Source organism: Myotis yumanensis, unplaced genomic scaffold (assembly GCF_028538775.1).
Source record: "Myotis yumanensis isolate MYYU_CA2020_CCGP unplaced genomic scaffold, mMyoYum1.0.hap1 SCAF_19, whole genome shotgun sequence".
Taxonomy (NCBI): Eukaryota; Metazoa; Chordata; class Mammalia; order Chiroptera; family Vespertilionidae; genus Myotis; species Myotis yumanensis.
In genome coordinates, this window is record NW_027223770.1 from 5,877,927 (window position 1) to 5,902,837 (window position 24,911).

The following is a 24,911-nucleotide window of genomic DNA, read 5'->3' on the forward strand; positions in this document are numbered from 1 at the left end:
GAGATATATATGTGTTAACATTTCCCACGTGAATGGGAGAGTATTTATGCTTATTTATCAACATGTCTTGGAGACGGTTCTGTATTGGTGCACAGCACGCTTCCTCATCTCATGTTCTGCCTGCATAGGGTTTCGGGGTGTGTGTGGACCCCCATGTATGAGTCTCCTACTGATGGACCCTCAGAGTGTTTGCAATCTCTTGCCATTGCAAACTGAACGGTAAGAAATGTTCCCTTACCGTTCACCAGCTGTTTTCACCCCGTGCGCCACAACAGTTTTTAAAACATGCAACACCTGACTCTTTGGTCGGGGGCACTGACCTCTTTTCCCTTAGATTGTTGAATAAAAAAGTGACAACAGCCAACACAATAGCCATTCGGTGTGAACAAATCAAAATTATACTTTTTCTTGTTGTCAGATTGGCAAAAATACATATTTTTGGTGTGCTGAAGAATTTCAGTAATTAGTTTATGTGCCCTAAGGCTGTGGTCGGCAAACTTCGGCTTGCGAGCCACATGCGGCTCTTTGGCCCCTTGAATGTGGCTCTTCCAAAGCCTTAGGAGTACCCTAATTCTATCTAATAATAGACAAAGATTGAAATTGACTGAACCTTCGCTACGCCTCCCATTGGCTAATCAGCGAGATATGCAAATTAACCACCAACAAAGATGGCGGTTAATTTGCATACATAGGCGGGAAGCAGCGAAGCAGCGTAGGGAAGACTGAAGGCAGCTCTGGCCACCGGAGCTGCGAGAGGCTTGGAGGCGCCTCCAGCCGGAGTGAAGGCCTGGGTCCCGGGTGCCGGAGGAAAACTGGTGCTGGCAGCCAGGGGAAGGGAAGGCCTATTGCACGAATCTTTTCGTGCAACAGGCCTCTAGTTAAGTTAATAACAGTGTACCTACCAATATAGTTTAAGTTTAAAAAATTTGGCTCTCAAAAGAAATTTCAATTGTCGTACTGTTGATATTTGGCTCTGTTGACTAATGAGTTTGCTGACCACTGCTCTAAGGGGAAAAGGATGGAAAATCGCTGCTCCACACAGTCCTTATGCACAGGACACGGTGTCTGTAGGGTGAGTCCTGGAAGTGGACTTGTTGGGTCCAAGGACACGAGCAGCGGAGATGTACATGCATGCAGCCCAAAGGTCCCCATGAAGTGGCCCCAGTGCGCGTCCCCCTCCTTTAGCGTATGGAGTTGGATGGGGCTCAGGCGGGGAGGGGACCGTGGGAGATTTTTCTGTCTTCCTCGCGGCAGTGCCTCTGAGACGTGTCCTCCTGTGTCTTTGCAGAGCAAGCTGGTGAAGTACTTCAGCCGGCAGCTGTCCTGCAAAAAGAAGGTGGCCCTGCAGGAACGCAACGCCGAGCTGGATGGCTTCCCCCAGCTCCAGCACTGGTTCCGAATTGTCGACGTGCGCAAGGAAGTCCTGGAGGTGACCGGAGGTGGCCCCTGCCCTCTGCTCCTTACTGGCCAGCAGCCAGTCCCTTGGGTAACGGGGTTTTGGCTGTGCCTGACACATAGTAGGCCCTCAGTAAATAGGGATTGGATGAAGGCATCAGAGACCCTCTCTGAATGGGCCGTTTCAGCTCTGCCACTCATTAACTCGGTCACCTTACCTCGGTCACCTTACCTCAGAGCTTTCTGCTGGGATGGACGTATTTAATGTGTATGCTAAGTCCCATGCAGTGGCCACCAGCCACGTGTAGCTCTCGAGGACTTGAATTGTAGTTAGTGCGTGTGGCTGAGGAACTGAGCTTCTAGTCATATTTAATGTTAATCCATGTGGCCAGGGACCATCGTCTTGGACACCACAGTCTCAGGGTGTTAGTTTTCTCATCTGTTAAATGGGGTGATGACTGTCTCCTCTTCTGAAGTAGCTGGCGTGTAAAATACGATGATCCCGATAAAATGTTCAGCTCCTACTTAGGCACCTACCAGCACTCGGTCGATGTCAGCTCAGTATTGTTATTGTTGTTGCAAACTTTGGAAGCAGCAGGTTCTCCAATGGCAAAACAGAGCCAGCACATGCTGTCTGTGTCCACCCTCAAGGAGTGGAGTGTGTGCTTAAGGTCCCTAGGATGGTGGGGTTTCCTTGCCTTCTTGGATCCGGAGTCATCGCTGTTTCCAGCATCTGGGCCGAGCCTTTCTGGATGAAACCAGCTCACCTCAAATCTTTGGTGCCTGGCATTGTGCGGAGGGCTTTCCATGCAGCATCTCAAGTGTCGAGATTGTTCAAATCCTTGCAACAACCTTTTGACGTAGTTACAACTATCACCCCATTGTGCAGAGCAGTAAACTGAGGCTCAGAGATGAAGGGACTCATTTCACTAGTGAGTGGGTGGGGTTGGCAGAGATGGAAAGCACTGTCTTTCCTCCATTCTCCGGTTTCCAGGGCCTCCCTGACCTGGGGAGGAAAGGGGCGCCTCCCTACCTGCAGGGCATGTACCATTTCGTAAGGGGCTCCCTGCTTCCTCCTTGAAGCGGCCTGGAAGATCCTCTTCCACCTTTTGTCTTTTTCAGACCTTGCCTAGATATGATCTTGCCTGAACCCACCAGATCCAATAATCCTGGGCTAATCACAACGCCCCCCCCCCACATTCCTCCACCCCCGTCTCACACATGCACACAAGACAGGGTCTGAGTCGCGGTTTCTTTAATTCATTCCCAGGCTGGCAGTTTTGTGTGAATATCCTTAATGGGAACAGCCCCATAAGTACAAACAGTGCATTTTATTTGCATGGCCCAGTGCACTTTTCAGAAGCGTTTGGGACCATTTATTTATCAAACAGGAAAAATTAGATAGAGACAAATCTTCTAGACCAAGGGTTGAAAATGATAGCCTGAAGCTGTATCTGATGCACAGACATTTTTTTGCTTGGCTGATGTGTTCAAATTTTTTTTGAGCCAGTATTTAAAAGTTGGAAGCGTTTGCATAAAACCCCAGATCTCTGCCTTCTCTTGAAAAATTGGAGTTGCTTACCACACTGATATGAATTCCTGTCGGGTGGCAATGAACTGAATTCTGCTGCCTATTTGGGTCCTGCAGGCTCCCAAGTTTCACAGCTTTGCTCGTTTTGATTCCCCTTGCCTGCAGGTACCCAAGCTCTGGTTCTTCCTTAATCAGTGAGAATCATGAGCCCAAGGCCACCAGCCAGGGAGTGAGGACAGCTGGGTCCCAGCTCTCTGTCTGTAGCTCACATGTGTGTACCCCAAAAGGCCCCTTTCTCTGGAGGAACTAGAAGTTAAACAGAGAAAGCTACTAGGATAGACTGTCTGGGTTCAAACTTATGTGTGACTTTGGGCGGGTGTTCTAACTTCTCTGAATTTTAGTGTCCTAGTTATAGACTAATGATGATGATGAAAGTACCTATTTTATGTGGTCTGCCTTTTTAAAAGAAAATCCATGAAAAGTACTTAAAATAGTGCTGCATTTCTTTCTATTACTGTTATTATTGTTATTATTATTAATTATTTTATCCAACAGAAGTCCATCTGCTCTTTTGGCCCAGGTTTGTCAAGGCTTTCTCCATTTTTAGTATCATTACTCCTGTGATGTGTGTGTGTGTGTGTGTGTGTGTGTGACCTTAAACCTCAGTGTAAATGGAATATTTTGGGAGGTAAGTTACAAGATTAAAATGCAAAAGTGTATCCTGCAGCAAAGAGGATAATTCTTTTATGTTGGGAAATGTCCCTTCTAAATATGAGTCATTTTGTACTTTCAGATTCTGGTCGATCACCTTTCTTAAAGTGGGGCTTACCTGCAAGATGTTCCTGTTTGAGAAAGCCTCTAAGCCACTCAATTATTGCTCTCTCTCTCTGTCCCCTGCCCTGGCGAGTTTGATAGGCACCAGTTGGGTTTCATGGCTTTTGCATGCATCTTTTTTTCTTTTTTGGACAGAATTTTAGTGCTATACAGTTTTCCTGTTCTTGGTTGCTAGTTTAGTGTGTGTGTGTGTGTGTATGTGTGTGTGTGTGTGTGTGTGTGTGTGTGTGTGTGTGTGTTTAGGGGGAAAATGTATGATTTTGTTGTAACACACAGATATGGCCACAAGAGGGCACACACATGCTGTGTATTGACCTAGAATCTCCATCCTCAATTATCTGAAACTCTTATTTAAATAACAACAACAAATAACCAATGGACACAGACACCAGGGGGATGAGGGCATGAACGGGGTGGGGGAGGGGAAAATGGGGGGATGAGGACACATGTAATGCCTTAATCAATAAAAATAACAACAATAATAAATATAAAAACATTGGATACCATTAAGTGCTATAAAATGAAGACTTTTTTTATAGATGTGTAAATATGGAAGCTTGACAAATTTCAAGCTGTATCCATATGATAGTGTCTAGGGCAGGGGTGGGCAAACTTTTTGACTCGAGGGCCACAATGGGTTCTTAAACTGGACTGGAGGGCCGGAACAAAAGCATGGATGGAGTGTTTGTGTGAACTAATATAAATTCAAAGTAAACATCATTACATAAAAGGGTACGGTCTTTTCTTTTTTTAGTTTCATTCATTTCAAACGGGCTGGATCCGGCCCACGGGCCGTAGTTTGCTCACGGCTGGTCTAGGGACACAGCCTTTCTGGAAAGAGGGATGGTTACTGGTGGCGGTCAAGGGTCACCTGCCTAAGACTATCAGAGAGTGGAGGACAGCTATCAGGAGACTCGGGCTGTCTGCTCTGGGTTCACCCTGAATTTGGGACAAGTCACTGCTGTAGGAGCTGAGCAGGAGGCACAGAGGGCCTCCAAAGATAAATAAATTAGAGTCTCGATCATAAGGAATTTAGAAGCTGCATGGGGACACAGACAAGTAATAAACTGTACCATTTGTGGAGCGCCATGTGCTAAGCACACGTGCTTCCCTGCACAGTATGTGCACTTAAGATTCCCATTTGGGGTGAGTAAAGTGAGGTTTAGATGGGTTAAATGATTTGCTCGAGGTCGTCTAGCTAATGAGTGGCATAGCTGAGAGAAAACCCAAGCCTGTCTGATGCCCAAATCAGAGACCCAACTACACCAAGTAGCCATTCACACAATGCGGGGTGTTCAGCTAGGTACCACTAGAGGGCAGTGTGGAGGCTCAGATGTCATTCCTCCACTCTAGGCACTTGACGTCTGCATACTCTTCCCTCCCTAGGAAATCACCCCGGGCCAGCTGAGCCTGGAGGACCTCTTGGAGATGACGGATGAGCAGGTGTGTGAAACCGTGGAGAAATACGGAGCCAACCAGGAGGAATGTGCCCGCCTCAATGCCTCCCTCTCCTGCCTCCGGAATGTGCACATGTCAGGTGAGCAGGCTGGACGTCTGCCACAGGGCCTCCAGGTTCCTGTGCCCGCGGCCGCAGGCCTGGACAAGACAGAATCAGCTCTGGGTGGTAAATGCCGCAGGCGAGCAGAGAGGGGCCTGGGACTCGAAAGTGGTCAGCGCAGCTTCTGGGAACTCGGCCCTAAAGGAGACCTTCGGAGGTTGTGGGACATGTGGTTCTGGAAAATTAGGGTCCAGGTACTGGAAGTACAAGATGTGCGTAGGAGACCAGAATCGTTTTACCTTAGACATTCTGAAGTGTCGTTGTATTTTGGGTCAACATCTACCTTCTTATTTTTTTGCATAAACAATATGCATTCTTTATAAAATAACTCAGAAAACATAAAAATAATAATAACTACCCTAAGCACCACCCTCTAGGGACCTACTGTTGTCATTTTGGTATAATTTTTGGTACACTTCTTCCAGGCCAATAGGTATGTGTATACTACCTTTAAGCAATAGAATTAGGATTATTTATCCATATTATTTTGAAACCTGTTGTGTTTTCTCTAAAACCTAACAAAATAACCTCTGTGACATATCAGTTTGGGATCCACATATATTGTCATATTTCTTTGATCTTTCCTATAAATTATTCAAACTCCCATCTGCCTCCATTTTTTAGCAGGACAGCAGATACCATCCTCTTAAGGCCTCCTGCTTCTCTCTAGCTTTGTGATTTTTCCACAAACTCTGCAGTCTTTTCTGTGTTATGGGATCAGCTCTGCAAACACCCGCCAAAAAGTGTGATTGGTCCATCTGTGTGGTTGTTTCAGTTCCCACCACAAGGTGTCACTGTTGTACATGAGTTGGGCACAGTCAGGCAGAAAGTTAGAACCTCAGATGCCCTTGCTGGATTCAACAGGCAATCTTCAACAAGTATTTATTGAGTGACTACTTTGTGGCAGTTGGGCTGAGGATACATCAGTGAACAAAACTGAGCTTATCTGAAACAGGTCATTGGCCCAGATTCTCTCCCCTCCAGCCCTGCATGCTCTTTTATATTCTTTTTTGCTAGCAGATCCTGATCAGGGCTGTGATCAGCATCAACAGAGACCATGAATTGGAGAATGACCTGTCCTTGAAGGATGCTTGTTAGCACCCTGGTCTCTACCCACTAGATACCAGTAACATCCCTCTCCCATTCATGACAAACAGAAATGTCTCTGGGTATTTGCAAATGTTCTCAGGGGAGGGTGGTGTTGCGGTAGAATCACCCCTGGTTAAACAGCGATAAAGGTCGTGTTATTCCTTACTCTAGCACAATGCTGTTGACTCACCTAACATTTGCATGGCTAAGAGTGGCCTGTCAATCATGCAACACAGACAAAACCTGCTTCAGGGTGACTTCTCTCTGCCTACAGTGAGAAGCAGCTAGTAGTTAGTGCGCCATTAAGAAATGGTGCCTGATTACAAGTCTGTGTCATACACATCTTTGTCAATACATTTTAAGGCCTGAATACTGTTACCATTTATCCAACCACTGCTGTCATTAGACATTTAACTCTGAGTGTTACCTTTGGGCTACTCCTTTAGTGAGACTGCATAGGAGTGTGGTTCCTGCAGCAAAAAATTTACATATTTTAAGACTTCTGGTGGACATTGCCATGTTTGCCTTCCAAAAAGTTTGTACCAATTTATTCCTCCCCCTCCCCCTGCCCCCCACAGTGCATGAGAGTGAGCATGTGAGGTTAGGTTCTTCATTGCTTTTGAGAGTTCATAGCTCCTCATCAGAATTGGGCTACTGAGTGTGACAGAGTCCTCATAGTGGAGCTGGACTGCAGTTCTGCCTGAGACAGGCCTTTCTGTCAGCCCTCTGTGGGCTGAGCAGCCACCCCTGTGACATCCTGGCCTGGGTGAGACCGTGAGAGAGCCTCTGATCTGGTGTTTTTCAAACTTTTTTGATCAAGACACATAGTAATCAAAACATTGCCCGGCCGATGTGGCTCAGTGGTTGAGTGTTGACCTATGAACCAGGAGTTGATGTTTTGATTCCTGGTCAGGGCACATGCCTGGGTTGTGGGCTCGATCCCCAGTAGGGAATGTGCAGGAGGCAGCCAGTCAGTGATTCTCTGTCATCATTGATGTTTCTCCCTCCCTCCCTTCCTCTCTCTGAAGTCAATAAAAATATAAAAAAAGACACAGTAACAAATGATTTATATTGCAACCTTGTACACACACATTATACACAACACCATGAATATATACATACACAACTGAAATTAGTTTCATGAAACAGTACCAATTCTTACTATGCACAATATTTTACATTCTTTTCTATTTTATTCTATATCATTTACCAAATGCTGGAAAGGACCTGCCACTTTCATTTCACCCCTCACTATGGGATGAGAAACGCCAATCTCCTTGATCCTCCTGCCTCTATCAGCTCTTCCCAGGCAGCTGAGCTTCCCTCCAAGGACTGTGTCCTGCCTCCGATGCCAGCCTTCAAGCCACTGGGTCCTTGAGAGCAGGGCCAGGTGTTGCGCTGGGCAACAAGGGCAGCTGGCAGGAAAGCGCAGCTCAGCACCCAGCTCTCAGTGTCCTGACGTCACGCTCTGCCTCTGTATATGTCTGTATCACTCTCCACATGTTCATTTTAGCCTTTTGGTGGAGTGATTTCTTTTAACGGATGCCTCTCCCCCCGGTAGGGTGTAGGCTGCAGGAGGGCAGGGATCTACCTGTTTTATTTGCAGCCAGACATCCCCAGCTCAGTATCTGGCACATTGTAGGGACTCAATACATATTTCTCTCTCTCTCTTTTTTTTAATGCTTTTATTTATTTTTTATTTTTTTTAAAAAAATGTATTTTACTGACTTTTTACAGAGAGGAAGGGAGAGAGATAGAGAGTTAGAAACATCGATGGGAGAGAAACATCGATCAGCTGCCTCCTGCACATCCCCCACTGGGGATGTGCCCGCAACCCAGGTACATGCCCTTGACCGGAACCGAACCCGGGACCCTTCAGTCCGCAGGCCGACGCTCTATCCACTGAGCCAAACCGGTTTCGGCCATATTTTTCTTAAAAAAACATTTTAATTGGTTCTAGAGAGAGGAAGGGAGAGAGAGAGACAGAGACAGAGAGAGAGAGAGACATCGATGAGAGAGAAACATCGATTGGCTGCCTCCTGCACACTCCCTATGTATGTGAAAATCACCAGTGTCTTCACATACATAGTCTTTCCCACGGTGAAAGAGGTGACACACGAACTCATTTTTTTGGTTGGTTTTTCTTTGTTAAATGGCATTTAAATACATAAAATAAATATCAAAAATATAAATCTTTGTTTTACTATGGTTGCAAATATAAAAAAATTTCTATATGTGACACGGCACCAGAGTTAAGTTAGGGTTTTTCAAAATGCTGACACGCCGAGCTCAAAAGGTTCGCCATCACTGGTCTAGAATTTCCTCCTACCTGTGTCCTCCCCATGAATCCTGCCTATTCTCAAGCCCCTGCCTCAAGGCCTCTGCACTTTGTTGGATGAATGAATGAGTGAATGCTTCTATTACCAACTGGTCCTGCCTTAGACGGCTTGTAACTTTTTTGTCTTACTCCTTCATCTGCTTGTGACCTCCCCAAGGACAGGTGCAGGATGCTACTATTCATCCCTCTGTTCCTAGCACCTCGTCCAGGTTATATTTGTTGAAGAAAGTGCAGGAAAGCTGTACGATGTGTTTGCTACTCTTCTCCACCAGGGGGAAGCAGCGAGCCATTCTCTACTTGATCCTTCTTGTCTTAAATTCTCTTCTTCCCTCAAAAATTATCGTTGGTTCCTTGAAGTTCTAAATGGTCCCATTATTTTCTGCCTTTCACCTTAATCCAATATTTTATCACAAACTAGGGAACAAACTAGTTCTTGACTCTTGCTTCTTACTGTATTTTTTTCATCTCGGTCTCCCCAGCTCTCAGCTGGGGTCTCCTGCAGTGATGAAATTAGATACTTTAAATTTTAGTGTGTAATGAATGGGGACTCAATGCATGTTTGTTAAATGACTGAAGGGATACAGGTTGTATTGAGAAACTCATGGAGACAAAAAAGCTTTGTACCTGACCAAGAATATGTGTAATTTCTCTCTCTCACCCTCTCCCCACCTCCCTCTCTCCCTCTCTCCCTTTCTCTCTTTCCCTCTCTCCCTTTCTCTCTTTCCCTCTCCTCTCCTCTCCTCTCCTCTCCTCTCCTCTCCTCTCCTCTCCTCTCCTCTCTGAGGATAGGGGAGACTTTATTTATAGTTGTGACTCTAATTTAGTTTTCTCCTTGGATTTTGGGGTTATCTTTATTTCCCAGTGTCCAAGATGCCCCCAAAGTAGAAAAGTTTAACCTTTTGTCTTTTAGCTTGTTATATCAGCATTAGCCTGACACCAAAGATACTTAATTATTCCATCAGCAAGCTCAAGGGACCCAAAGCCAGGGTCTCCTCACTTTCCTTATCATATCAGCTGTGGCCTGAAATAAAAAAATTCCCTCATCAAAATTTATTGAATGCCTACTATATGCCAGGCACCTTATCACTATCACCACCATCACCATCACCACCTTCATCACCATCACCATCACCACCTTCATCACCATCACCATCACCACCTTCATCACCATCACCATCACCACCTTCATCACCATCACCATCACCACCATCATCACCACCTTCATCACCATCACCATCACCACCTTCATCACCATCACCATCACCACCACCATCACCATCACCACCTTCATCACCATCACCACCATCACCATCAACATCTTCACCAGGGTCCTCTAGCCTTTCCCTGCCTCATCTCGCTTTCCTCCATCTTCTTCCTGTTTTTCTTTTTCTTTTGTCTCCAAAGGACCCCTGGGTTTCAGCTTTTCTAATTCTGCTCCCTGTTTGTCTTTGACTTCTCTTCTCTCTGAGCCACTGTCTCTCTCAACATGGCCGCTTCTTTAGAGCCCATCTCCCCCGCACTTGGCTTGATTGTTCTCTAGGGGTAGCCTGCCTTTCCCTGGCCTGAATAAAAGCAGAACCCCAAGCAGTTTCCCAGGGCACACAGCCCCATTTCTGCACCCCCCCGCAAGGTCACTACAGAGCTGAGGTCCCAGGGTGACACTGACGTGGCTGCTGCAGAGCATGTTCCTGTGATTGCTTTAATAATGTATGCTCACTTGCATCTTCACTTTCCCAAGGAAAAACCCAGGTTCCAGATAATGGAAGACTTTGCTTTCCTCCTTCCTTTCCTACCCTCCCTCCCTCCCCTACATATTTTCCAAGCACCCACTATGCATCTGGCACTGTGCTGGGTGGGTTCCAGGGCTTGGGGACTTTCTCGGGGCGGAGCTTCAGGGTGGAGCTGAGACCTAAAGAAGGAGTAGTTGTGATGACAAAGGGGTGGCGGGGACATGCAAAGTGCCTAGTGGCAGGAGGGAGCCTGTGCCAGGGAGACCAGTGTGGCCAGCCCACTGGGGATGCTGGGAGAGCGGTGGGAACTGGGGTTAGATAAGTGGGCAGGGCCAGCCCCCACGGAGGATCATGGCACAGAGCTTGCATTGTAGGGCTTTGAGCAGAGGATGCCTGGCTCACTCATCCAGTTTTCAAACAAACACCAGCTGCAGAGTGGGAGGATGGCTTAGAGTGAGATACTGGTACGTCTAAGAAGAGGCTCAGCCAGCCAGGCAAGGGGAGAGAGAGAAGGCCAGGGTGCCCCTGATAGGCCCCCCATCCCCCCACCCGCACCCTGGCAACCTCCCTGGAGCTTGCTTTGTTGGCCCCCTCCGGCTCCTTCTCCTCAGGGTCCAGGGAAGAACTGACAGCCAGGTGCAAACTGGGTGTGAAGTGGCTCCACAATAGGACAGTGGCCTCAGATGCTCCCCTGGTCCTTGCAGTTGGTGTTGAAGGAAGCCCACCAGAACCCCTTCCTGTGCCCAGAACAAAGAGGAAGAGCCGCCTTGATTGCCCTATTCCACTTGCTTCCAACTCTGGGAGGGCTGGGTGCTGGGGAAGAGCCACCTCCCAGAGAGCCCCAGTGTCGGGTGAGTTGCAGCATCTTTGTCCCTCGTCTCCCTTCCCTGTACGTCCCCCGCTGCCCTGTTCCGTGGGTTTTCAGGAATCCCTTACATGGATGTAGGACGGTGTTAGCGTTCTCCAGTGCAAGGGACAGAGGCCTGATGCAGCCACGCTCACCCACACATGGCTCATTCATTCATTGTAAATATCGATAGCATGTCCTCTGTTTCAGTCACTGTGGGGACTGGGACTGGGGACGTGGTGATGGTTAAGGCTAACCAGCCTCCCGCTCTCATGGTCCTTGTGTTCTAGACCCAAGCTGTCCAATGGGGTGGCCTCTAGACTCATGTGGAAGTTAACCTTCTATTCATGAAAAGGAAATGGAATTAAAAATTCACCTCGCAGGCACTAGCCCCACTTCATGTGACCCACAGCCCCTGTAGCTGGCGGCACAGCGCAGCTCCAGGGCATTCCCATCCTCAGAGCGTTCCCCTGGCAGCACTGCTCCGAGCACAGTGACAGGACGGACAGGAAACGTGCCGCGTGGTGCTGAGTCTGATGCTGAGAATTAAAATGGAGTGATGTGATGGTGACGAGGAGGCCAGCTCGGATGGGGTGGTCACAGCGGGTGTCAGAGCAGCAGGGCCAGTGGGGTAGATAGAGTGAGTTTTTTTTAAACATTCTTTTTTAAAAAATCTTTAGCTGAGGACATGTTTTTTAATTGACTTTAGAGAGGAAAGGGGGGAGAGAGAGAGAGAAAAAAAAAACATTGATCGGTTGCTTCTAGTACGAGCCCTGACCAGGGATCAACCCTGCAACCTAGGTGTGTGCCCAGACTGGGAATCAAACTCACAACCTTTTGGTGTATGGGATGATGCTCCAACCAACTGAGCCACCTGGCCAGGGCGAGATCAGTAGATTGAGATTTAGTGCCTGGAGTTTATTGTGACCGTGGAGGCTGGCTGGGCAAGTCTGAGATCCACTGGACAGGCTGTCCGGAACTGGCTGTGTGGGGGCAGAATTCCTTTTTCTTCAGAGAAGCCTCAGTTCTGCTCTTCTGCCTTTCAATGGGGTGAGCCAGGCCCATTCAGATCACCAAGAAGAGTCTCCCTTAAAGTGGTCCAGCGCTTACATGGAGCTGCTGTTGATGACTTACTATACCAAGTGGCCAGGGCTGGAAGGATGGACATGCCCAGAGAGGTTAAGTCACTTGCCAGGAGTCACACAGGTAGTACCAGAGCCTGTGCTCGCACTCACGTCAGTCTCACCTAAAGCACGTGCTTTAACTTGCAGTGTCCTCCATGCCCACTTCCCCTGTCTGTTCCCTACCAGACTGTGAGCTCTTTGGGGGTGAGGACCATATCTCATTGTCTCGGGAGTGACGTCTGGGTAGTGGCCCTGGAGGCTCACGATCATTTGGGGGGGCCTGTGGTTCTTCTCTTTGGGTGAATATGTCCCATTGCCATCCCCATGGGATTCTGAAGGTGGGGTGCCTCACAGCCCAGATCTCCTGCTGACCTCACTCCGCACTTGGGAACGGCCTCCCCTCTGCAGGCACACGGAGACCTGTTGGCGCTCCCGGGCCCGCGTCAGCCCTGCCCTTGGGAACAGGCTCAGTTTAGCTTCATCATCTGATCCATTTCTTTCTTTAGCACTTTTATCTTTCTCTTCTCCGGCTGGTACTTTGTGGAGGAGAAATGAGGTGGACAGGCTTTGTAATCAGATACCGGGACACCCTGGGTGACTGGGGCTGGCATTGTTTTTCAAGCTCTACCTTCTGAAGACCTTCTGCCTTCATTGTCACGGTTGGCGGATGGCCTGTGTGTGTGGCAGGACTGTGTTTTTGCTTTAAGCCCTAGTCTCCTTGCTTGCTAGAGTTAGGGTCACATAGCTGGTTGGCTGCAGACACTTCGATGCCTTTTCCTCCCAGTATGGATTGCCTTGGACACCATCCAACTGGGGCCTCTTCTCTTGACGGTCACCAGGAGGCGCTGCCTGATAATCTTCCTTCAGCTGAGAAGCCAGAGAATGTGCTCGAGTGCCGTGGAAAAAGAGCTGTGGGTGTGCAACCTGGAAGGAACCTCAGTCTAATCATCTCAACTTTCATATAAGGACAAACTGAGACCCAGAGAGGAGAAAGGCATGACCCAGCTATGGCAGGGACAAGCAGGGGCTCGCTCTGTGTTACAGACACGGCATCCTGGGCACGCGGAAACCCTAGGGGGTGGGAGCAGCTTTAGTCTCTTTTCCTGACCAGCTTTGAGTGAGCTCACAGCACGGAGCAAGCTCAGAGCTCCTGCCTGCCTCCAGTCTGCTCAGAGGGGGTCTTGCTGCCCCTCATGGCCCTGCAGCGCTCATGTCACAGAAGCGTAGGTCTCCCTGCCACACTGAAGACCAATTAAGAGAAGAAAATGAGCTGCCAAGAAGGAACCTGCAAAGCAGGCTCCAAATAATAATGCGTGGCGTTGCAGAGAGCTGCGAAGAGGCAGCGGCTTCCTTGCCTTGGGAGGCATCGGGAAAGAGCTTGGGGCCAGATTTCGGGGTGACTCACACTGTGTAGGACCCCCTCCCCCCAAAGCCTGTTAACAGAAAGGCTGAAAAGAGAAGCAGCAGGATTTGTTTCATTGGAAATCAATGTTTTGCCTTTGCCACGTGCCCAGCACTGGGACACATAGATAATAAAAGACGTGGGCCCCAGGGTCAGGGGCTGGGCTCCTGGGTCTTCATCCCTCTGGCCTGGCCCGTTAGTGGCCCAGTCAGAAAGTCACGTGAGTTCTGCGCCTGTCATGTGAGTCCTGGCTGGACCCTGGGGCTGGAATGCACTTGGTCCATCAGTGTCCCTTCCCCATCAGTGTCCCGGGCTTTGAAACAGGCGTCACCATGCATAACCATTTAGGAATAAGTGCAATGAGGTGTGCTCTCGCCTGTGTGGGGCTGCCTCCCCGATTGGAGCAGGACCGGACTTGGATTCGTGGCTGGACGGAATTGGAACTCAGGCCCCAATGAATGGGCTGAATCAAAGGTTTCTCTCCCTGCTCCCTGTTCTGCCGCCAGCCTGCTCCCAGGAGGCAGAGCCCTCAGGAGCAAGGGGTCGCCAGCACTCGGCGCTGGGGAAGCCGGCTCTGCAATGCGTGTGGGCAGCTGAGGGTTTTGCCAGGACGTTCTTCAAGACCCTGCATTTGACAGAGCTAATGCCCCGTGGATGGGGGTGACGTGGACAGTGCTGCCCTTTTAGCATCTTGGAGCAGAAAGAAGGTAGCAATCAATCAGTGTTCCTTTGACCTATTCGAGAGGTTGGAGAAGTCCCCATAGGCTTTTACAAAATCACAGGATGATATTGATGCCCCCAAAGTAAGCAAGGGACTGAGGGGCTTCCAGGCAGGGGATGGTAGGTTCACAGTGCGGCCCTTCCTCACTGCAGACTGGGGCCCGGAGAGCTGTGCCTAGGAGTAGTGAGCAGCGTCTGAATGCCATCAGATGTCAGCTCACCAGCTCTCGGGCCTCACGTAGGAGATGATCTGGGAGGCTCCAGTGACGACACGTAAGGGCCAGCTCAGAGTTTCTCAGCCTCGGCCCTGTGACATCTGGGGCCAGATCATTCTTTTGTAGGGCGCTCTCCTCTGCACTGTCAGGTGTTCAGCAGCTTCCCTGGCCTCTACCCACCAGGTGTCAGTTACATCCACCCCCCAACCCCCAGACACCCGATGTTCCCAGCTGAGAACGGTGGCCTTGGCTTATCTGCCGTGCGCCAGGCTGCGCTGACGGACGGTGCTGAGGCTGGGAGGATGAGGAGGGTAATGATGTCAATGATGATGACAACGTAAGTAATGCTGAGGCTAGATGAAAGCCAGGGCATTTTGTGAAGACGGAGGCTCTGTTAAAGCACAGAAAACTGTAATTGAGTTGGACTCTGGCTTCTCAGGCCCAGAGCATGATATTCCCAAGGGTCCTTCGTCACGTTTACAGGAACCAGATGAAAGCTAGGGGCCTTGCTGTGACATCCTCCCTCCAACACACACACACGCACGCGCGCCTACAAGTCTCTCATACTCACATGCATACTCTCCCACTCTTACTCTTACTGGGGACTTCGTTAAAATTTCCATTTTCCCGGTCAACAGCTCCGATCACACTCTTCCTTGAGGAACTGCTCATAGAAGGGACAGTAGTGGAGAGAGCTCAGGGCTGGAGGCCAGATGGCCGGGTCTCCCCTCTCCTGTCTCTTCCGGCTGTGAGAGCCGATGAGCCACATGGCCCGGCGGAGCCTGGTGTCTGGGTCTGTCAAATGCCTGAGGACAGGAAGGATGGTCCATAACCCTTCCCTCAGGATTCTGTGTTTCAGGGTTGACCTTCCACGCTGGGTGAGTGAGCTCGACCCAGTCATCGCGTCCCCACTCTCATGGAGGACTGTACAGTTCATACCCGGCGTCCAGTAGTTATTATTGTGTGCATCTCCATATTAATCCAGCGACACCCTTTTGTGGATTCTTTGAACGTAAGGTATTAGTGTCATCTTTGCACTTGATGGTTCTGCAGGTAACACTCTTTCGTGGGCTGGCTCCTCCTGTCCCGGCCTTGGCTCAGATGCACCGTAGGAAGGGCTCCTACACAGTGTGAGTGTGGTTATTGCCCCCATTGTTACTCTTCATAGACTGGAGCAGGGTGGCTGGGAGGAACTGGGCGGAGGTGGGGCGGGAGGTGGGGTCCCAGTGCAGCCAAGAGCATTCAGGGGATACTTTCTAGAGGAAGAACAGCCACACTGAGTTTCAGGATGTGTTTGGGCTTCTTTGCTTTCTTCTTGGGTTGATTATTTTGTTTCATTGCCCACCTGGGGTCACCTCACCTCTCCCTCCCCCTTACTTTTGAAAACAGAGCCCAGTTAGCTGTCCACAGAGGTTGTGGGAGTTAAGAGACGATGATATTTTACTATGTAGTTCACTTGTGCGTTAAGCTTTAACCAGCATTTAGTAAATACCAACTGTATTCCTGGCTTTGGGTGTGAGGTACTGGCTTCATGGCCCTTGTTGAACCCTTGCATCTCTGTGAGCCATAATTTCCTGGCCTAAACATTTGGATCATAATTGTCCCTACTTCTTGGCTCATGGTGAGGATGAAATGAGATAGAATATGCAAAGCCCATGGCCTGGCATGCAGTTGCCACTGGGGCCTGGTAATGGGTACCTTGCTGTCAGAATTACTGGGAAGTTTCCTCACCTGTCTGATCTCATTGTATGTCTCAGGCTTTCCTGCAGGATGATTTTACTTCTCTTTCAATTATACTTCCTTTCCCCACACTATCTTCGGTGGGAAGGGGGTGCCCCAATTTATAGATGAAGAAAGAAGGCCGGACATCTAAGCCACATGGTCCAGCTCTCAGGCATTGAAGAGGGACCCTGGGATGCTCCTTCCCTGCCTCTAGTGAGATGGGCCAGGATGCTGGCATGAAACCTCTCACCTGAAGCAAGAAATGGCCGGACACTGGTGGAGAGATAGCATTAGCCAACAACTAGGACGGAAGAAGAAAGAGCTAACAAATAACCCAGACGTCTTTTCAAATGCATTTATTAGGGAGGGGGAAGAAAGAGCAACATGAAACACGTTCTTCACGGATGGACGGGATGTGATGCGTTCAGGGCGTGTTGGGAACAGCATCAGGACGTTTCTGGGGGAAGTATTTGGATTGTTCAAGCCCCGGGAGACGGGCATGGGAGGAAGCTGGATTTTGGGACATGTCACATCTCTCTTCTTTTATAGTCAAGAAATCTGTTGCTTTAATTAAATGTCCTTGGGGTTTGGTTTTTTACCTTGAACAAATTTTCTATTTGTCTTTCTTTTCCATGACATTCAGTTAGAGAAGAATGTATCAATAGAAATGACAGTATTAGTAAATATAACAGTTTTACTAATGGCAGTATTAGTAAAAATGGTAAAACAACAACAACAAAACGAACAAACAAACCAAACAGCACCACAGATCTGTATCTCAAGTTTGTGGCTAAAGTCGCATCTGTCCGTAGGAGTCATCACTAACTTGTAGCTCACTTAGGTTTTGCTCTCATGTCTGCCCTGAGGGTTTGAAGCCTGAGGTCTGAGAGAGTTTTAAGAAAATCTTTTTAATCATCCAGAAACTATTCAGGCTTTCTTAGGAGATGGCATTCCTTCCACCCTTCTCCCCTACCCCTCCCTTTTCCCCTCCCTTTTCCTCTCCCTCCCTCTCCCTCCCTCTGTTTTGGACTGGCCGGCTGTCCTTAGGGCAAAATAGAGGATGACTTGCTAAGAACGAGCCTGTCTCCTTTATGCCGTTTTGAGATGTAATCAATAATCTAGTCCAGGGGTCAGCAAACTGTGTGTGGCCCACAGGCCAAATCTGTTCAGCTGACTGCTTTTTAAAATAAAATTGTTTTGGCACACAGTTACACCTACTCAGTCATGTTCCATCTATGGCTGCCTTGTGCCATAATGGCAGAGTTGAGTAGTTACAACAGAGGCCATATGGCTCATGGTTGAAATATTCACGGTCTTGTCCTTCACAGAGAAAGTTTGCAGCCTCTGTTCTCGTCCTTGGCCGTGTTCCTCTGTGTCGGCTTGTGAACAGGTCGATTGATTCACTTATTCATTGGGCGCTGAGGAAACACTTTCTTGGCGACAAGCCCCCTGTTAGGTGTTTCTTGTCTATAAGGACTTATTGCGCCTCACTAAGGTGCAGAGGACTGTGTCTGTTGCTGTGTTAACACGAAGGGGGAAATAGCCAGTGTTTTGGAGGAGGAGTGCAGGTGAACGCTAGGGAAGCCTTCCTTCATGGAGGAGGAGAAATTTGAGATGGGTATAATATGGGAAGTTTCCAAAAGGCCGAGGGACCTTGACCCTCCATATATGAGAAGAGCCTGTAGTGAGGCAGGTAATTGTGGGATAAATCATGACCAGTTCAGGGAGTTGTAAGTTAACCTGGAGGAGGGTTTAGGAGATGAGGCTAGTGAAATAGTTGAGGGGACACGTGGGAGCACTCTGAGGACAGGAATGGCGATTTCTCTGTTTTCATTCCACGATGATTAGCTCCAAGCCACAGCCTAGGGTCAGAGTGTGGTTGACTGGATTCATCAGACTGGGGAGGCGCCCCAAGGTCACCCTATCTGTGGGAAGTTTTGGAATTGGCTGATCTGGATCCAGATTGGCTTTTCATTTTTATACCCATCTCAAGTGTCTCCCAGGCCCTTCAGAACTACTTCATCCTTTTGGAATTTATTCCCTGCTTTCTGAGGCCATTGGGAGTGTTAGCACTAGAATCAACTAAGGCACAGTCCTGTGTTCATAGTGGAGTACAGATGGCAGTTGGGAGATTGGCCAGGGGAGAAGGACCTGCCGTCTGGTGCATTTCATAGAGTGAGAAAATCCCAGAAGGACAGCCATGTGGTCTGGATACTAGTAGCCCTTTGAGGGCCTGAGGTCAAGGCTGAGAGCTCCCAGAGTTGGCAGGATTTGGACCAGTTGACCTTGGACATTGGGCTGCCTCTGTACCTTAGGGCAGCTTGGCCACAAGGGTAGGTCCAGGTTTTTTTTTTTATTTTTTTATTTTTTTATTTGTTTTGATAAAGAGGTTTAGAGATCTGTGCCTCCCCATCTGTGAAATGGGGATAATTGTCACAGTCACTTCTTAGGACTATTTTAAGAATTTAATGAATTAATAATATATAAAGCCAGTGCATGGTGCACAGTAAGCACTCCATGAAATGGCTTAGTAATTAGATTATTATCCAGGGCAGCATTTTCTAAAGAATGTTGAGGGATTTTTCTTAAAAAGAAAAAATCAAACACGTTTCTTGGCTGTAGAGCTTCTTGGTGTAGTTAATAAGTTGCTATGCATTGATTTTACTTATTTTTTTATTTTACTTATAATGTCATGATTCCACCTGAATTTGGCTGTGGTTTCTGTTTTCACTGAATAGGTGTTGAGGCGGTGTCTTATGAACCAGGCTTTGGGAAATGCTGTTTAAGGACAGAGTTGGTATTGGGGTGGTACCTGCCAAGGACTTCCTCTGTGTTAGGCACTGTACTAAACTCTGGGGACACAAGAGTGGACAAGAAACACACAGTCTTGGCCTCATGGACTTTAGTGGTAGCTTCAGAGTTAACGTGAGAGTCCCGAGCTGCTCTGCTCCTCATCCATCCATCCATCCATATAACTATCCATTTATCCATCTACTCACCCACCTATCCATCCAAACAACCATCCATCCATCCAATTAGTAGACAGACCATTAAACAAAGAAACAGTAATTTGAGAATTTCATCAATGCTGTGAAGAAGGTAGTGAGAGAGCCATGTTAGCTGGAGTACTCAGTGAGGTCTCTCTCAGTGTTACAGTCTATAAAATGGGAACAATATGAATCCCTGCTGAGTTTTATCTCACCGAGTGGTTGGAAGGATAATATGAGATACTGGCTTAGCCAGGGGTTGATAAAACTGAACTGTGGAAGGCTCCTGAGAACAGAGCTATAAAAGAGAAAGCTGCTTTCCACAAGGGTTAAATAAAAGGTGTAGGAAAATAGGAGCCCTAATGCTTTAATCAGTTCTGTGTACGTGTGTGTATTTTTTAAAAGATCTCACCAAATGCTAATACCTGCCTCTGCTAATGTCAGGTAGTGCTTCGTGGAGGTCACCCCTCAGACTTCATGTGTCTCTTGCTTGTCTTCTTCTGAATATTTTGAGTGGGGCACTTGACGCCCTCCCTAAGAAGCGGTGCATTTTAAAAGTGTTTCTTTGTTGTTTGTTAGCCTATTAGAGTGATTTTTTCCCCTCCTTGTCTTTTAAAATCTCCCTTTCCCTCCTTCCTGGTGCCTGGTAGCTTGACCCTGCCTTGTTTATCTAAGATAGTAAAACAGGAACAAGCTAGTGGGTGTCGCCACAGCTCTGGCTGAGGCTTCACAGCAGAATTGCCATGTTAAAGAGAATTTAAGTTCCTTAGCACTTGGGAGCGTTGGGCATCTTCTCTGTCACCATTCTGGGCTTTGTCAGCTCGTGGCTAGGCAGAGGCTGAGCGAGATTAGGTCAGTTGTCCTGAGGTTAGAAGGGAGTGAGGTTCTTCTGTCCATCTGTCCGTCCGTCCATATATCCATCCATCCACCCACCCTTCATCCTTTTTCCTCCCTCCAACTCTTCCCCTTCTCTCCTTCCCTTTGCTCCATTCATCAATTCATCCATCAGTCCATGTGTCCATCCATCCACTCATTCATCCACCCACCCACTTACCCACCCACCCACCCACACACCTACCCACCTATCCATCTATTTTATAGGCACCAAGTCCCTTCTATGTACCAGGCACTCTGCTGAGTTCTGAAGATTTAGAAATGATGAACAAGGCCCCTGCCCTTTTGACTGAACCATTTAATTAGGAGACAGACCATTAAACAAAGAAATGGTGATTTGAGAATTTCATCAATGCCGTGAAGAAGGTAGTGAGAGAGCCATGTTAGCTGGAGTACTCAGTGAGGTCTCTCTGAGGAAGTGACATATGACCTAAGATCTGAAGAATGTCAAGGGGAGTGGATGTGACATAAAGAGTTCTCTAGATACAGGGAATGGTTGGTTCTGTGATTGAGAGGAGTAGTTCCTGCTTGGGGAACAATTCTATGTGGCTGGAGCCACTATTTCCATGCATCTATGCATGCATCTGTGTATCTATCCATCTGTGTACTCATCCAGCATCCATGTGCACATCCATCTTGCCCCTGCACACACATCTATGCACCTATGCATATATCCATGCACCCATCCATTTACCTATGCACATATCCATCCATGCATCAATGCACAATCCATGCACCCACACATTCATCCATATACCCATTCACCCATCCACACATGTATCCATCCACATACCCTTCTATTATTCATGTGCATATCCATCTAGGCACCCATGCACACATCCATGTACCCATCTCTCCATCTATGCACCCAACAGACATTCATTGACAACCTACAATATGACAGACACATCTGTCTTCTGTCACTTGATCTCATATACAACCACTGACCACTTCCTCCTTTAGGAAACATCCACTTATCTTGGCTATCAGGAAAGTGTACTTCCTGGTATTCCTCCTCTCCCTCTGGTCCCTATATGCCTAAAATGGAATATACAAATCTTGCCCCCAAATTGCTCTTCCACTAGATTTTTTCTTCTTAGTAAATGACAGCACTATCTCTCTAGTTATTTAAGCTGGAAATCTAGGAGTCATTCTGATTCCAGACATATCCTCACTCCTTGCTTGCAGTATGTCCCCAGGCCATGTGAATTCTGTCTCCAAATGTATGTCAAATCTGCCTGCTTCTCACCACTGGTATCCTAGTCTTGCCTGGATGACTGCAGCGGCATCCTATCTGGTCTCCTTGCTTTTATACTTGCTCCCCTCCAAAGCTTTGTCCACTAGGAGCCAGGTTACTCTCTTAAAATCTCAAATTAAATCACATGACTCCCCTGCTTAAAACCCATCGTCTACAAGGCACGGTCCACCCTGCCTACCTCAATGGCCTCATCTCATTCTATTTCTCTCTTACTCAATGTCATCCAGTCACATTGACCTCCCCAGCCAAGTTCCTTGAATGCTTTTCTCACCTCAGGACCTTTGCATATGCTGTACCCTCTGTCTGAAGCATTCTCTCCCTTCTTCGCCCCTAGCTGACTCCTATTGAACATTTACATTCTGGCTTAAAAGTTTTTTCCTTTCTGTCCCCCAGCTCAAAATAGCACCCCTCTGTTTTCTGTTGAGATACCCTGTTCTTCCTTTTTGTAGCATGAGTCCTGGTCATGAACTATATGTTTATTTCTATGCTTATTTATTAACACCTGCCTCATAACACTGGAGGCTCCTTGAGGCCAAGGACCCTCTCTGTTTTGTTCCTACCACCTCTCCCAGAGCCTGGGTATCAATTAATATTTATTGGAATAAAATAAAAATGTTCTCGGGAGCTTTTATCTTATAGGGGTAATGTATGTCCACATAAAGAAAATACTGAGTAGGAAGTCCTATAAAAAATAATTCAGACCATAAAAGTATCTAACATGGATTGGTTACTCTGTGCCAGGCATTGAACTAAGTGCTTTGTATGTATTATCTCATTTAACCCTTTCAATAGCACCATGAGAAAGGTGCTATCACTGTCTCCAATTTACAGAGGAAGAGATTGAGGCACAGAGAGGCTAAGACACTTGTCCAGGGTCTCACACACACTCAATGACAGCACTGGGGTCTGGACGTAGACCTGCTGGATTCTCAAGTTCTTGCCCCTTAGTGTCAACTCCACTGGGCTTTGTCCTAACAAAAGCTCAGTAACATATTTTCAGACTTGAAAAAGGGTGATTCTGGCTTTTCCGGTGGTCTTGGTGGAGAACTTGACAGGTCTTTCACTTTGAGGCAGGAGACAGACCAGATGAACCACACCTGGGACTCCATCCAGCACTGGTGCGCCTAGAAAGGTCCTGCATTGCAGGGAGCACCTAGATGCTTCTTCACACTTGGACTGTTGCAAAGTTTTGTTGCAAATTTGAAGCCAGTCAGCAGCGGATGAGCATCTGGGTTTGGGGGGTGGGGGGTGCCCTTCTTTGCCTTTGGTGTTGGATGGTCTTGGGTAGGAATGTGACCTGGCCATCTGCCCAAAGCCTTTCTATTTCTTCCTATTCCTCCTTCCCCCGGGATCTGGAGCTGGAGCCTGGTTTTCAAATTGCAAGATAACGATCTGATTTAGTGATTTATCCGATTAGCCTTAAATGTATTTATTACATGCTTAAACATATTCCAGCGAGCTCTGAAAACGAACCGCAGGACTGTCCTGGGCTGAATTTCCGGGACCCACTGGAGCAGGTTCAAGAAATGCCTAATCCACTTAGAGGAAAACAGACCCAGGCACTAATCCAATCGGCATCTACATCAGCCAGCAACCCCCCTCTGACTGCCCACAGCCTCTGTGCTCCCCAAACCTTCCTCGGGAGGTTAGGAGGGGTCATGGGGGTGGTCTTCAGGGGGTCAAGGTTACCTCAAATTTAATGCTCCTCTGAATTCTCTCCACAGAACTGGTGTGGGGGAAGACCTTACATACTCTTTATTTGTTGTTTTAAAGTAATACTTATTCCTCTTTTTGATTCTAAAATCATTTTCATTTGTAAAAATTCTGGAAAATAAAAAAATGTATAAAAACAGAAAAACCGAATCACCCATGACTGAGCCCATATTTACAGTTGGTATTGGGCTTTTTCAATATTTAAAAATGCTTTAAAAATTACCTGTGTAACTAAGCATTACATTTTAATTGTGATAATTCCCAGGCTTTTTCTCCCCCTATGCATTTTTAACAAAATAGAAACAATATCAAATTATGTAGATTCTCTTACATCCTTTTTCCTTCACTCAGTTTTTTTTGGCCATGTCATTGATTAGCTTTTGAAAACATCACATTTGATAGCTATACCTCATTTCTTCTTGTGGATGTGGTGAATTTGTGTAACCATTGGGCTTGGGTTATGTTGTGTTCCCATTTATTCACATGACTGCCCCACACATCTTTGAGCATCTTTGTATCATCTGGTCTTTGGATCATTTACTTTCATTCCACTTCTTTTAAAGGTGGTATACTTTTTAACAACTTCATTGAGATATAATCAACATATAATAAATTTTAAAAGGTATATAATTTGGTGAGATTTGACATGTGTACACACAGGAAACCATCATCGTGAATCAAGACAGGGGACATGTCTGTTACCCCCAAACCGCCCTCGAGTGCCTTTTTCTCATTGCACTTTAAGATGGCCTCATGTGGTCAGGGATGCTCTCTGCAACTCTAGAGCCCCTGGGAGGCCTGGGACACAACCTAGGACACGCCCTGCACAAAGAAGATGCCTTAGTGCAGCGGTTCTCAACCTGTGGGTCGCGACCCCTTTGGCAGTCGAACAACCCTTTCACAGGGGTTGCCTAAGACCATCCTGCATATCAGATATCTACGTTACAATTCATAACAGTAGCAACATTACAGTTATGAAGTAGCAACGAAAATAATTTTATGGTTGGGTCACAACATGAGGAACTGTATTTAAAGGGCCAGAAGGTTGAGAACCACTGCCTTAGTGGATGTTTGCTGATGAAAGAATGTGGAGTAGGCACCTATTTGCCATGGCTGCCCTCAGCTCACTCCCAAGTAAGTCAGCACCCTTCCAGGCTGGCTTGTTCTGCGTGTTTCACCCTTGAACAATCTCATACTGGCTTCCTAGCACGTCTCTCTGTCCTTAATTCCGCCCTCTTGACTTCTTGGGGTACATCCTTTCCCCCTTCTTCCTGACCGCTGGTCCTTTCCCATTCATCATCTTACTGGGATTGATGCTAAGTATGTTGATCACAGTGGTGCGTGGGACACACCCAGTCCCTGGCCCCACTGAGCTCGTGGTTTGGTGGGAGGGAGTAGACATTCATAAACAATGATTTACTCCAGTGTGAGTGATGCTCTGGAGGGGAGAGGTGTAGGAGCTATGAGGGCTAATAATGGGGAGCTGACCTTCTTTAGGGGGTGCCATGGTCAGGGAAAATCTCCATGGACTGTGACATTTAATGTAGCTTTTGA

General features: G+C 47.5%; 1 protein-coding gene across 2 annotated transcripts in view; it reads left to right on the forward strand.

Annotated features, from left to right (window-relative positions):
* The window catches only part of KSR2 (kinase suppressor of ras 2), a 267,439-nt gene that overhangs the window by 56,098 nt on the left and 186,430 nt on the right, over positions 1–24,911 (forward strand). For both annotated transcript variants that reach the window (XM_070399254.1, XM_070399255.1), the window contains exons 2-3: positions 1,289–1,429; positions 5,147–5,297. In XM_070399254.1, the coding sequence (XP_070255355.1) occupies positions 1,289–1,429; positions 5,147–5,297 (292 nt within the window). The remainder of the gene's footprint in view (positions 1–1,288; positions 1,430–5,146; positions 5,298–24,911) is intronic.